The sequence below is a fragment of the Seriola aureovittata genome, chromosome 18 (genome assembly GCF_021018895.1).
Source record: "Seriola aureovittata isolate HTS-2021-v1 ecotype China chromosome 18, ASM2101889v1, whole genome shotgun sequence".
Lineage (NCBI taxonomy): Eukaryota > Metazoa > Chordata > Actinopteri > Carangiformes > Carangidae > Seriola > Seriola aureovittata.
The window spans coordinates 11,667,574-11,683,177 of record NC_079381.1 but is presented as its reverse complement, the minus strand read 5'-3'; the positions used below and the strand labels follow the sequence as shown (position 1 = coordinate 11,683,177).

Below are 15,604 nucleotides of genomic sequence, written 5' to 3'. Positions count from 1 at the left end.
CTTATTTAAGACAATGAAATAAAAAAGTGTTCAACTGAGTCCTAACCAGACCTTTAGAGCCGTGCAATAAAAAACCTGGCTGTTGACATTGCTGGGAGGGAGATTAAAAAATGTCTGGTGAGGTCATGCCTACCTGGGTACAGCTGAGTGTATCAAAGCAACTCTCATGCGAAGTGGAGGTGCTGCGTCTGCTGATGCATGCAAAATCAGGAGCAGGTGCATATCTGTTTAGAGCTCTCAGGCCAAATAGACAGAAGGACATGTACAAAGTTGCAGTTCAAATGCAAACATTCTGCAGTGTAAGTGTAAATACAATCTGAAAATGTTAAAGTCTTGCTCTTACTGTGCTTACAGTTTGGGCTATTGCGTTAATGAGAAATTAAGTAGTGACCACTATGTTAAACAGGAAACAAAGCAAAATAACAAAACAAAAAACACTTATATCTAAAAAAAGACCCTGGGGGAAAGTAAGTCATGATTGTGATTTACGTGAGTGAGCATGTGGACATTTTTGAATGTTATTTCACAAATGCTTTCATGTTTTATGAATGGTATAATTATTGTTATTGTTAAGGTTACCATCGTGACTTTCCTGCTATAGTTAGAAGAGTTTTGATCATGATATTTCCACATGATGCTCTGGTCATCATCTCCTAAGTTTTAGTTACACAACTGAATTGCACCCTTCAAGCTCTCCTTTACTTGCAGTTTGCACCTGGAAGGCAGACCCAGTTGTTAATTTCATAATTACTTGCTGCGTTAGCGAATCAGCTGCAAATTACACACAGGCTGTGGGCGCAAATTAAATTATTTGCGCTGTGCTTTCATATATTTAAATCTGTCTCTCAGTCTCTTAAGCCTTAATGTTGCAGCACTTTATTATTAGTAGATTGCAAACATAAAGATGACTAAACTTTTTTTTTTTTTTTTTTTAAGAGTACCAGCATTAAAAAACAGTGCAGTCAAGGCTTCCTTTGTAAACTAGAGAAAATATAGCACATCCAACTTAATGGATTTTTTCACTCGAAAATAAAGACTATTTGTTAAATAGCAGCATTTTTGACAGTCTAGCAAAGTTCTTCCCTGTCACCACGCTTCTTATATATAGAAACAAATTTAAACCCACACACATAAAGGCTAATGAAACCTCTGTACAGCCTAAAGCACATACTGTATGTATACCAGTTTCAACATGGATGCACAAAGCTGTAGGGGGACCCGCTCTCCTGCCCTGTGTGTCCTTGGTATACAATCAGATTATTAATAGGAATACTTCCTGTAAACTGCACTTATTGTTTCACTACTAAAAAATACAATAACTTTGTGTCTAGATTCTTACAGCTCAGATTTTGTGTCTGCAGAGAACAGTCAAAAGTCAGTTTTACAAGGCCTGAGTTAACACTGAAAGTTGCTAATTTTAACAGTGTGAAACTGTATTTTTGAATCTTGTGTAATTATGAAGAAAAAAAAAAGAGGGAGGAGTGAGAGCGCGGGGGAAGGAGGCAGCTTCATGCCCTTGCTTTTGATCATTGGTTGGAGCCACAGGGAAGGGGAGGGGCCACAGTGCCACTGTTTCTGTAGAGAGAGAGGCAGAGGGAGCGAGAAAGAGAGAGAGAGACAGCAAAGGAGGATAAATGAACACGGGGGGTTCTCCCAGCATCGGTATGCCTGCCTACCTCATTTTCACTCGAGACATAGTTGCTGCTCTTCTGGATAGAAGTAACAGCTGAGGTGTGTTTGTATGTGTGTGTATGTCTTTTAAACATCAGTCAGCCCGCGCACTGCCTTCATCGTTTCACAGCAGCCTGCTGTGATCTTACTGCGAAGGACCAGACAGAAACTGAGACAAGAGCAAGCGGACATGGAAGAGTGGTGAGGAGAGGGTAAAGGGGCAGCAAGAAAGAAGAATCAGGAAAAAAGAAGCAGGACAGAGGTGGAGTTGCAGGACAGAATTAAAAGCCGAAATCATGCTTAATGTCTCCTTCCCTCAATTTATGTACGCAGCGCATTACACAATAATGTCTTTTCACTGGAAGCTGTGTTTGTGACTCTGTGGACTATAGACAGATAAAAGGCAGCTTCAGTCTGTGCTCTCTGTAGCTGCAGCAGATGTTGAAGACATCTCTGACTTTATAGGGAGCGGAGGCATTTCAAGCATAGATTGGACTGGAATTCCTTTAAACAAAGTCACATTTCTTTCTATTTTTTCCTTTTTGTGCCTTCAGCTGGGAAGTTTGCTTTACTGGGAAAAAAAGAAGACAAGAAACACGCATATTCCTCTTTGTGTGGTAATCTGTTTTTACCTGGTGGTTTTATATCTTTGTGTAAAACCACAACTGCCTGCACTGAGGACAAAACAAGGGAGCTTCCTCACCTTTCTCTGTCCTTTCCATCCCTCCTGCATTTGAAATGGCAGATGGCAGCAGTCTCATCATGGAACCGCAGCGTGGAGCTTTTCGTTCGGACTGAAACCGTACGGCTACTGTAAGAACCAGCCGGCTACCTGACAAAATAGTGGGTTCTTTGGTTCATCGTACCCTTGAAGGGCCCCTCAGACACGTATTCCTGCCCAAGATGATGAATTCCTCCCTGGATCCACTGAACCAGAGCTCTGCTGACCCATCAAACGTATCTGCTCCCTTCTGCCTGCTTGAGATAGGCTATTCGCAAATTTTCACCACCTGCCTCCTTGAAGTCTCTATCATACTGCTCCTCACTGTTCTCATTATTTCCGGTAACCTGGTGGTGATTTTTGTGTTTCACTGTGCCCCCTTGCTTAGCCAGCACACCACCAGTGCTTTCATCCAGACTATGGCGTATGCTGATCTGCTGGTGGGGGTCAGCTGCCTGTTCCCCTCCCTGTCCCTCCTCCATCACCTGCAGGGCCTCGACCCCAAACTCACCTGCCAGGTGTTCGGGTACATGGTGTCTGTTTTAAAGTCTGTTTCGATGGCGTCATTAGCATGTGTAAGTGTAGACCGCTACATTGCCATCACACGACCTCTGACTTACGCGTCCCTGGTAACGCCTTGTCGTGTGCGCTGCTGCATCGTTCTAATATGGTTGTACTCTGCTCTGGTGTTTCTTCCGGCTTTTCTCGGGTGGGGGAAACCAGGTTACCACGGCGATGTGGTGGAGTGGTGCGCAGTTGAGTGGAGGACTAGTCCGGCGTTCACAACCTTTATTGTTGCACTGCTCTACGCCCCAGCTGCTCTCACTGTCTGCTTTACCTACGCCAATATCTTCAAGATCTGCCGACAGCACACCAAGGAGATCAGCGAGCGCCACGCACGTTACCGACCTCAACAACTGCAGGGCCCGGGATTGACAGTGGGACCTATGGTCAAGGACAACAGTGCAGCAGAACAAGGGCAGTTGCCCCATTTGTCCCAGCCCCAGAAACCCCAACACCACCAACCACAGTATCAGCAGCCTACATCAACATACCCAGACAAGCGATACGCTATGGTACTGTTCCGCATTACCAGCGTGTTTTATATCCTCTGGTTGCCCTACATTCTCTACTTTCTGTTGGAGAGCGGAGGGATCTACCACCACCCTGCAGCCTCGTTCCTCACAACATGGCTGGCCATCAGCAACAGCTTCTGTAACTGTCTCATCTACAGCCTCTCCAACTCTGCCTTCAGGAAGGGCCTCAAACGCCTCTGCTCCTTCTGTTTACAGCGCAGTGGCAGTGGCTTTGGGGTTAGGAACACCAAAAAAGCTTTCGTTGGCTCTGTTGAAAAGGGTTGTGCAGGGCCAGGGTATGGATATGGCCATCGGGAAATAGGCATTGGCACAACATGTCATGTGTAATGCAAAGCCTATTGCCAAAATGGCATTTGAACTTTTTTAAAAGATGCCTGATGTGATTGCTGTAAAATGTCTCCTCTGTTAAGCTGAAATGTGCTGTAAAGAGATGGAAGGAGGCGTTGATCTGCCACTGCTGTTTCTGTCGCGTTTGGAGGTTACACAGGCATCCTCTCTGCATACGCCACAGCTGGCAAAGACAGAGGAAGGGAGTCAAGAGCAAAGCACTGAAGGATTGAGAGATCCAAATAGCCCATAAAGCGTTTCAAAATGGACAAAGAAGCCCAGCATACTGTGTGTGGACAGGGGTGATAGATGAGAAGGGCTGGAAAGGAGGAAAAAAGGTGTCTGAAAAATCCTGGAGAAGTGAACTCTGTCGAGGTTATCTATTAGTTTTCTTCTTTCTTAACTTATTTTGCCAAAACAACAAAACTGTTCTGAAAAGCTGTTTGTGGAGTATGTGCTGCGACCTTTGTTTGTTGCCATATTATCAGCACAGTATGTGTTGAATGCAAAAAAAAAAAGAAATGCAAATGGAACAGTTGACTACTGTGCTGTAGTAACGTAGCGCTGAGGTGAACTGCCAATGGCAAGCTGTTTAAACATGTTTTTATGTGCTCTTATCCCCTCATTATTTACATGCTGAAAGTGAAAAAGAAAGAAAGAAAATGGGAAGAAATGAGCTAGGTCTAGACCCAGTACCCACGCCATTTCAGAGTTTGTTTGCATTGATCCAACTGATTTCTCTCCTTCTGTTCATGGAGTATGAATTTTAGATTATTTATTGATGTTTATCATACAAGATAAAACATTATGTCTTTACCTAAGTTGTTAGGCTAGGATGCTACCCAGCTTTGGTGTACGACTGTTAAACTGACAAAAATCAAACGTAATTTTCACTGAATTTCTTTTCCAATGAATTTTTTAGAATCTTTGTCAGTTTCATTGCACCTTTGTTGTTTGGATTATGTATCTTAACCAGGAAAGCATATATTTTTACACTCATTATACACTGATTTTTGGTACATTATTGGGCTGATTTTAATTTTTTTAAAAGGTTTTTGCCCGAAGGTAAAAATGTTAAGTGTAGATGAATGACTCTTGAACTGTGATCCTTACCCCTTTGTCTTTAGAAGTGACTGAGATGAACAATCTAATGAGAAGCCGTAAAAGTGTAATTGTGGAAATATCACATTTACATATTCTTGCAAATAATTACCTTACCTAAGTGTATTCTGTATTGTTATACTGCATTATTGTGCCTGCACTCCCGGACTAGTGCATGCGCACACATGCAAACGCACACATGAACACAACAGAACAGAAAAAATAGCCCATTCACTCTGCCAGCAGGTTAACCTCTGTGCAACACCATGAAGAGGGACTGACCCCTTCAAAAAAACTTGCAGATGTGTGTGTGTGTGTGTGTGTGTGTGTGTGTGTGTGTGTGTGTGTGTGTGTGTGTGTGTGTGTGTGTGTGTGTGTGTGTGTGTGTGTGTGTGTGTGTTTGCGTCTATGTGCATGCATGTGTCTGTTTCCATCATCTTGTTCCCATGTGTTGCTTTGTGATCACTTTTCACTCTAACTTAATATTTAATACAAAGTAATAGAGATCAATAGTAAGATGAAATGAAGCCAAGTGTACATACTGTGTCAAAAAGTCAAAAGTTGTGAAAAATTATCTCTATTTTGAACCATGGAAACTCATTTCACAGTTTCTTTAGGTGCAGATATTCTAGCTTTATATACTTTATCTAATCTACCAAAGAAAGTTGAGCAGATATTCTCGGATTATGATATTTTTTTCTAGATATCTAATATATTTAGCAAGTGGGTTTTACACAAAGTTTGTGTAGGTCCACTGCACTGTTTTGGCTCAGTGATGCCTTGTGTGCATGAATACGAGTGTTTCTCAGTATATGGTGATATATTGTTGTTGCCTTGACATAAAAATGAAAATGAACTGTTGGGAAAGTGTTTTCCTGTAACAGCCAGGGAGGGCTCAATTTATTGACATGCAGCTGTTTTTAGAGAGAATGACACAGACTGGCAAGTGTATGCATGTGCACAGAGGAAAATGTTCATTAGCCAGCCTCTGTCACTTAATTCCACATTCAGTAAACAATAACCTAAACCACATTTGCTGTGTAAAGTCATTTAAAAAATGTGACTGTTAATTCAGCTGTTCTTCAAAAATTCATAATTTTTACTTACTGCTCCTCTCGTGTGTAAAACTGAAAATGAACAGGAGCAAACACGTGACTCAAAACAGTTTTCTTTTTTTTGTTTTGTTTTTTTGCATGTATTTGTTTGTCGATGTATGAGTGTGTGTGCAGGTGTGTTAGGATTTGACCAATGGCTGAATTGGACTGTTGAAGGTGTTCTAGCAAGGGGTGCTAACATAGTTATCACCTTTCATTGCTTTATTAGCTGCACCTCACCTCCCTTGAGTATACTGTATTTCGTGAGTGTATGTGCGTATGATGTACAGTGGTGGTAGTTAGATTCACATGTTGTCTTTTAAATAGTTTGGCTGTCATCTGTGAAGCATTGCCAAATATTGTAATCTTTCCTATTTGTACCTTCTTTTGTTCAGAAATGGCGTGTACAGAAGTGGCATATTGAATGTCTAATTGTCAAACTACACAAATTTATTTTTGTAAAATGACTTTGTTTTGTCTAGTTTCTTGTGAAGTGATAAATGTTGCGGACTCTAAGCAGGTTTAGCAGCATGCTTACCTATTGAAATGATTGAAGTTGTGTCTTTATGAAGATGCGTTTTATTTTACTTGGACAGTTTCTGTTAAGGTGTCTCTACTGTTTTTTGCAATTTGAAAGATTGAAAACTTTGAATTTGAGGTAAAAGTTCTCCCCTAAAAAGATATTATTTCCTACAGTAGTTAATGGTACAATTCCACAGAAATGTGTGAGATTTAGGTCAAAGTTATTATGCCAAAACTTAACTCACATTAGCATTCACACACACACACACACACACACACACACACACACACACACACACACACACACATTCCCCTTTTCCTGTAGGAAAACAATTGCCTCTCACGTTCAAGGGAACGACACTCTGGTAGTGGCTGTCTCGAGGTACGCAGCCATGTTGGGTAGGATTAGAGAGAAGAGGTTGTATGAGCACTCGGACTGCGCTAGGAAGCCATTTGCAGGTTTAAAACAGGCTTCTGCTATGAAAGAGAAAAATAAATGTCAGTGTACATTAATTAACAAGTGCATATTACAAAAACATTTTATCAGTTATAATCAGTAAAACATGTGAAGGCCATCTGCAGATAGTTAAATTGATATGTGGGTATAAAAGAGTAAAAAAAATATGCAATGAGTGCATGAGTCATACTATTCTTAATTTTACTACATTTTAATCTCTTTAAAATATTCCAGAAATTTTGTGGATGGCTGCTGCTTTGTCATCTTCTTCTTCTTATACGGTTTCCGAACAGCTTTAGGTGCATCTCCACTCTCTGGACAGGGACTAACCAGATGTGTATGTCTTGGGAACAAGCAGAGAACAAGTCACATTCTGTGATTGTGACTCAGGGTAAACAAAAGTGAATAAATTGTATCTGGATTACCAGTTTTATGTGTTTCATGTGTTTTGTATTTTACAAAACACATGAGACTGATAGGTGTAATTGGAGCCTTATTTAGAATAACAGAAGAATTTTTATCATGAACATATTGTTCTCTAAGTTGAGAGAAAATGTTTTGTAATCAACAACAAAATAGTTTTACACCATCTCAGCACAGGTTGCCTATTGTTTCGTACAACCTCACTCTAATAGTGCACTTTAACACACACATACACACATTCCCATGCAGTGGTATTTTCTTATCTGTCTTTTAATCTGTATTTGATTTTCTTCTTTGTGTTTTCGTAAGGCTCAGAATAGACCACACCAGACCCCAATAATGGTTGACTCATGACCCAGCCGTTGTGAGTAACAGATTATTACCACATTAAGATGAGACTGACCACTGTAACAAAACCTTGGTCTGGAAACTTTCCAAAAGATCCAGGAATTATGATTCTGCATTCATCTCTTCCCACACTGAATGCTGAAAATTACTCACAGTTAACAATGGGGCCTTTGTAAGTTTCTGATTGAGAAAATGAAGCCATTACCATGTTAGATAATGTCATATTTCATACGTCAAGCGTGGTGAATTTGCATCAAGGTTTTTGTAAGATGGCTGCTTTTATAGATTGAGAATGTTGGGATATTGTAAATTATCAGACATGTTTAGTTTTGCTTTCATTGAAAAGTGTATCTCTGTGACCAATAAGACACTTTTCACTTGATGATGCTTTATAGGTGACAAACCTCCACATGTCCTATAAGATGTACATGTCGTGTATCTGTACCGAGCAAATAAATGTAATGTTATCTCAATGTATTCAAACCTCCTTGTACTAATTACAGAGTCAGGGTTGTTTGAAATAGTGTGTGTGTGTGTGTGTGTGTGTGTGTGTGTGTGTGTGTGTGTGTGTGTGTGTGTGTGTCTGTCTGTCTGTCTGTCTGTCTGTCTGTCTGTCTGTCTGTCTGTCTGTCTGTCTCAGTGTTTAGTGTGTGTGTGTGTGTGTGTGTTGTGTGTGTGTGTGTGTGTGTGTGTGTGTGTGTGTTAGCAAGTAGAGGAGAGTATGAACTGCCCATTTTTCCTTTTTCCTTTCCACAGGTTAAATGTCATTAGTAAACACCACTAAAGTACATTAACACACTGTGTTATTCGTGACAAATATCATAAAGCCCTTTCCAAAAAAGTAGACCCTTTAGCACAGTTATATTTAGAGAGTTGGAAGGCTACTGGCCGAAGATCAAGTAGTGAAGTTGATAAGAAAAGTAATAGCTCCTTTTTTTTTTACAGTCTGCAACACATTCACACAGAATTTTCCCTCATTTGCCAAATCGTAAATGCTTCATGTTGATTGTTAGAGATAAAAATAAATTGTCGCTGTGTTAACATGCTGTAAATGGGCTATAATACAGCAGCACCATATTTGTGCAAGCAGTCAGTCTGCTGAATTTGCATCCTGGCAAAGCTGCAGTGGGAAATGTTAGTGGACTCGATTGGCGAATAATACCACAAGAAAATGCAGGCCATTGTAATTTTGGCAGTGTAAGTAGTATTTGGTGTTGTCATTATGATTTATATTGCTTCTTCCCTTGTCTGTCATCTCTGTTCTGATCAGATTCATATTCTGCCTATTCTCCCTGTGCTGCAGCAGGATACCAGTGCACAAATGGCACAGAAAGTAGGGCATGAGACAGACGATTAACATTTAATGATGGACGACTAAGGTGAGGAAACAGCTTACAAGTAGCTTGAGCATTGGCCGATTACAGATTATTATTAAGAAGAGACAGAAGGAATCACTGATTTAACTAAATGGTATTTGCTTTATTCAAAAGGAAATTGAAATTTCACCTGTCTACTTCTGTATTTGTGATGAAAGCATCTGTCAAAGCTCCACCAATTATTTACAAAGCATTAAAGTTACTGTCACATATGTGAACTAATCAAAGTGTTGCACTCAGGGTTACTTGGGTTGGGGACAAGGTTTGTATCAAGCCTGATAAATATCACCCCATGTTCTCTTGGCATCTCAGCAGGGTCCTTTAGGAGCAGAGAAAGAATAACAGAATGACATGTCAGCTATTGTGTTGAGTCAGAGAAAATCAGGGACATAAACAATAGAGGGCTAGCTACTCAGCCTTCCCACGGAAGCCCTACTCTTGTACTTTATTCCTAGCTTTAGACACACACACACACACACACACACAACACAACACACACACACAACACACACACACACACACACACACACACACACACACACTGTAGCTATGCCATTTTTGGCTTGCCCCAGTGAAGTGTTTTTATTGTAGGTCTGTTATAAGAACATGTTTTGCCTATTGACTTCCACTGAGCTCATAGATGCTCTTTGATTTCCCTACAGTACTACTCTGGCAGTTTTTATTGTTGCGGACAGTTGACAGTGCTACGATATTCATTGCATTTATCTGGACTCCACAGAAACAGAGTGACGTGCATGACTAGCTGTTGCTGTTTCTCTGGCTGACATACCTATCACTTTATCTGCTGTTGATTGTAATTAGAATAATGGGAACTTTTGAAAGACGGCCAGACTATTGGTGTCTGACAATTATGAGGAGATCTATGGTTGAGCAATAAAACATCTTTCTTAATGACTCTTAATGCTGTAAATTCATAAAGTCTCATATGGTATTATGAACTTTTTTAACTTTTTTAGAGATATTTTGGCTTAATATCTTTTTAATAATTTTTTTTATTTTGGTTGGACACCATGCCTATGTCTTTTTATTGACCACCTTGAAGTTCTGAATCCTTGCTGGTAGTAACGAATTTAACAATTACAGGCATTGTTTGACATTTTGGGAAATGCTTATTTGCTCTGCTGTTGAGAAGTGGATGAGAAGATTGCTGCCATTCTGATGTCCTTGCATCAAGTATGGAGCTACAGCGAATAGCCTAGCTTATCATAAAGGCTGGAAGTGTGTGTGTGTGTGGGGGGGCAGTTAGCCTAGCCCCCCAAAAAAATCTACCAGCGCCTCTGTAGCACACTAATAAGCATTTTCCTTGTAAACAGCAGCAGCTATGAAACCACAACTTGTCATTTTTTCCAGACTTCATGCTAAGGTAGGCTAAGCACCTCCTGGCTGTAGCGCATTACAGCCATGATACAGTCATTGATATTCTTCATGTAATCACTTTTGTCTTTCACTGTCTTCTCTATACAGTTACAATGAGATACATGGCTCTTCTCTTCTATCTTTTTGTCTTTCTCTTTATCACTTTCTCACACTTCCGTTCACTACCATGAGACACTGGGTTTGTTTTCTCTCCCCACTCACGCTATGCTCATTCCAAACCTCTCTTTAAACGAACAGACAGACAGACATAGAAGAAGCTAATTGGCCATTATGTCAGAGGTCTTTGTACATGCTCTCAGCACTTCAGATAAGTATGGCTAAGTGGTGCTTGTATAAACATGGATCCTTATCATTCACTGAGAGACTGTAGCACAGTGTAATGGGCCCTTCACACTGGATGCAATAACTCCACCCCTATGCTCTAAAACGCATCAATACCAATGGGTTTTTACTGTGAATGAACAGATATCTGGAGTGCCTATGTGCACCTTTTTAATTGGCCTTGTGGCGAAAGTTCAACCCAGTTGAACTTTCCTGATGCACTTTATGGTGAAGCCCCTCCATGTCTATTTGGAAAAATCTGGTGTATTCACCCCGAAAGGACAGAATATTCAAGAAAATCTATGCAGGTGATGTTAGAAGAGAAATTACAGTGTAATTTTAGAATTGTACAGAGTCTGTGTTAGAAAGGCTCTCCCTAGAAGCAAGAGGGCAGATTTGGTTGTTTCTGAAAATATAATTAACCTGACTGGATGAGATATGTTACATGTTGAATGGTGAAATACCATATATATCAAAGACCAACCCATTAAAGGCCTAGGAACAGACCCTACTCTGACCAAAATCACTCTAACAATCAACATTACTCAAACTTCCTGTAGCAACTAGTGATGTTGGCTGTTCTTACACACACACACAGACATGCAGTAACTATGACTTAGTGGGTGTGGTGGAAGTTATGGAATGGACTTAAAAAAAGACCACTGTTGTTGGTCTCTGATCCCCATTAGCTCGCTTTGTTTTAGTATTCCTTTCTTCCTGCATTTCTTCTCATACTTGCATTATTTTTGTTTCCCTCTCTTCCTCTGTGGAGGCTGGAACAGAAACCTTGGGAAAAGGAGAGGGAAGGGCTTGATGTGTAACAGAGAGACCAAGAAGGTATAATTAGCTACAAAGTGAATAAGAGAGATTTGCAATACACACGATGGGGTTCCAAGTGGGAATTTTAATGGTAAGCTTCATTCCTACCAAGGTGCCTTTGAGCAAGGCACTGGATGCTGAAAACTCTAGGAGTGCTTTCTGACTTCCCAGTGTGTAGTGGAAACATTTTTCCAGATGGATCAATGGAGTATCACAGTAATTTGCTCATATAAACGCACCGCTGACTTTGCTCCTGCTGACTCATTATCCACTGATGATGCGAGAGCAGAGTCCCAGCACCAGGCTACAAAGTTGACATAATGGATTTTGCCTAGCAAGTTAAACAAAACCCCATTTTTGTATTAGGTCACCCAACATATGGGCATAACTTTAGAGCCATTGTGCCACCAAAATGCTACACACTGATCACTTTATTGGGAACACCATTCCACAAGAAACAGATTCTGCTCCATGGTGGCTACTGAAGTACACTGAACTCATTGTCACGTTCATGAAACCAGTTTGAGACGACTTTCGCTTCGTGATATGCAGCGTTATCCTGCTTGAAGTCGCCATTAGAAGATGGTAAATTGTGGCCATAAAGGGATGCACATGGTCAGCTACAATACTCAAACAATGATTGTTGGCATCAAGGTGTCCAAAGTGTGCCAAAAAACATTCCCCACACCATTACACCACCACCTGCATAGTTGACACAATGCAGGTTGGGTTCATGCTGTTGATGCCAAATTCTGACCCTACCATCTGTGTTCCTCAGCAGAAATCCAGATTCATCAGATCAGGCCACGTTTTACGTCTTCAGCTGTCCAGTTTTAGTGAGCCTGTTTCCGTTCTTGGCTGACTGGAGAGGAATCCAACGTGGTCCTTTGCTGTTGTAGCTCATCTGTTCGACGTGTTGTGTATTCTGAGATGCTTTTCTGCTCACCACAGTTGTAACGAGTAGTTATCTGAGTTACTGTAGCCTTTCTGCCAGCTCCAACCCATCTGGCCATTGTCCTCTGACCTCTCTCATCAACGATGTGTTTCCATCTGCATAACTGTTGCTCCACTCTCTGTAAAAACTCTAGAAATGGTTGTGTGTGAAAGTCCCCGGAGATCAGCAGTTTCAGAAATACTCAAACCAATAATCATGGCACAGTTAAAAGCTAATGAGATCACATTTTTTATCCATTCTGATGTTTGATGTGAACATTAACTGAAGCTCCTGACCTGAAACTGCATGATTTAATGCACTGCAGCCACATTATTGGCTCATTGGATAATTCCATTAGATGTTCATAATAAAGTGCTCATAAAGTGTATAAGAAGACATCTTTAAATCTGTATTTGATTTGTCATGTAATGGCCGCGGTGTCTTAGAGTAACATTACTTATTTAGAGGCTGTTTGTTCCAAATCAGTGTGATCATCAATAATGAAATGACGTGTGATTAATCTTTGAAAAGCAAGGCTAGTTTGGAGTATTTACTGATCTGTGTGTGTGTGTGTGTGTGTGTGTGTGTGTGTGTGTGTGTGTGTGTGTATTTCCACTGTGTGCTGTTCTGTCATCACAGTGGAGGGATATCCCAGAGAAGTATGTTGTCCCAGGCTTGTGTAGGTTCTGTGTGCAGTTAAGGTTGTAGTCACGCCTCTGTACTTCTATCAGTGTATCCTGAACCTGAACAATCTCGTCTGACCTTGTCAAAATGTTTTAGCTATCAGGATTGCAGTGTGTCAGTTGATAAGGTGACCACTTTTGTCCATACTTCGATATCTCAATAACAGTAGGATGGAACGCCAGAAAATTTTGTTAACACATTCACTTTCCCCAGAGGATGACCTCTAATGACTTTGGTGATCCCCTGATTTTTCCTCTAGTGCCACCATGAGGTTGGCATTTGAGGTGGTTTTGAGTGAAATGTCTCAACAGCAACAAGCTAACTAAACTAAGACGGAGAATGGTGTAAAGATTATACCTGCTTAGCATCAGCGTTTTAGCATCGTCGTTGTGAACATGTTAGCATGCTGATGTTAGCATTTAGCTCAGAGCATTGTTGTGCCTACGTATAGCCTCACAAAGCCACTAGCATAGCTATAGACTCGTAGTCTTGTGTTTTTTTCCCCCCTGTCAGTTGCTCCATTTAGCCCAAATAAGAGCCCATCCGTATCTATTAAAAAATAGGGCAAAGCAAAAGCGTTTGTTTAGAAACATTTTTTTTTTCTTGTGCATACACTTTTATTTACAACATCACATATCTCCTGCTCTCTGTCCTAGTCGTACATCTGTTCCACCCTACAGACAAAAGGACTGATTCACTTTATTATAACTCAGATTGTTGGTGGTGGAAGATGTGATAATGAAAACACCCTCTTATCAGCTTGGCGTTATGTGGTCCGTGTTTTATTTTTCTATCAAATGACCTCCTTGTTGATGTCACTCTGAAGTAGGGTAATATATCAGAGATTTTCTCAGTACCCAGTGTGAAGAGTGATGTGCAATATGTCACAAGTAAACTCTATGATAACTGTTTAGTCACATTACTGGTAATGACAAAATTGTCATTGTGTTATTTGTTCCACAGAACAATTTTATATTGATTCAAGATGATACATAATATAAATCTCTGTGTGTTCTGTGTTACATAATGTGTTTGATCTGTTTTCCTTTACTCTTATTCTTTATCAGTTGTCGGAGTTACATTATGTTTACCACTCATTGTTACTGTTAGTTATCTGAGCTTTGGCAACATGAGAATTATGTCTGAAATGCATTAAAATGAGAACTTAAATGAGGTGGACGGACAAAGAGAGAGACGGGGAGATGTGTACAGTCTGTGCTGTGGAACAGAACACTCTGTGCCACCATGAATTCATCCTACCCCATCCTGTAAATCTCAGCAGTGTGTGGGGCCACAACACACTGAAGAACACTGACCACTGCTGGATCTTGGAAGGAATTTGTCTTTCCCAGTAGTTGTCTAATGAAAAACATGTTGTGGATTCCTAAGTCACAGAATCTCCCTGTCTGTGTTACACTCTTGTCACTTTTTTACACACCTTGACCTTTTTCTCCATTTCCCCTCCTTTTGTCTCACCGTTAGGAGTCCCCTCAGGACAGTGCCATCACCAGAGACATTAACAGGACATTCCCAGCTCATGACTACTTCAAAGACACTGGAGGAGATGGACAAGACTCCCTCTACAAGATCTGCAAGGTGGGATGCTAACACACAAGCAAGGGGTTGTTTAAATGTATTTTTTTTAAGAGGTTACATTTTGTAGAGCACAACACAAATCAGCTGCGTGTATTCCCCTCTTCTCATCTCCAAACTTAAAATACAAAATGCAGATATTTATATCGGTCTTCACTCACCATTGTCACAATGTATGCAATTCACAATGCATACAAAATATACCTGAAAAAAATAGTAAATGTGGAAACAAGCAACAGAAAAGAAAAGATCTTGATGGAATTTTTGCAACTCATCTATCACGTGGAAGTGGCTGTCAATGATTTATTTGACGTGTTTATTATCTCATGATTGCCGAGGATGATACTGTAGTTATAAAAAATATCCTCCTTCAATTACGCAGGTGATACAGACACAGCTGGTGGCAGTGGTGTTCATTGCAAGAACGACTTGGAAATAATAGCAATCAGCATATGAAATTGAATCACGTTTCCCTATAATACAGTGTAATTACTATGTAAGTGATTTGCTTTACATTAGGTTTGATAAGAAAGTTTGTAGAGCAGTAGAGAGAGTCGGTAATATTAAAATGAACTGTTCATTAATTAACTGAACAGCCACTCTGTTTCTGGGTGGTTCAGCGAGTTCATAACTGTCACCGCCTGTCTAGAAAAGCAAAACAAGTTTCTAATCGAACAAACACACACACACACACACACACACACACACACACACACAC

General features: G+C 40.5%; 2 protein-coding genes across 4 annotated transcripts in view; both read left to right on the top strand.

The window, feature by feature from the left end:
• LOC130186137 (rab GTPase-activating protein 1) overlaps nucleotides 1–15,604 on the top strand; it is a 72,773-nt gene that overhangs the window by 33,726 nt on the left and 23,443 nt on the right. For all 3 annotated transcript variants that reach the window (XM_056402906.1, XM_056402905.1, XM_056402907.1), the window contains one exon: nucleotides 14,776–14,889. In XM_056402906.1, the coding sequence (XP_056258881.1) occupies nucleotides 14,776–14,889 (114 nt within the window). The remainder of the gene's footprint in view (nucleotides 1–14,775; nucleotides 14,890–15,604) is intronic.
• On the top strand, nucleotides 1,312–8,218 carry LOC130186138 (probable G-protein coupled receptor 21). Its single transcript, XM_056402908.1, has one exon. The coding sequence runs from the start codon at nucleotides 2,575–2,577 to the stop codon at nucleotides 3,814–3,816; it is 1,242 nt and encodes a 413-aa protein (XP_056258883.1). The 5' UTR covers nucleotides 1,312–2,574; the 3' UTR covers nucleotides 3,817–8,218.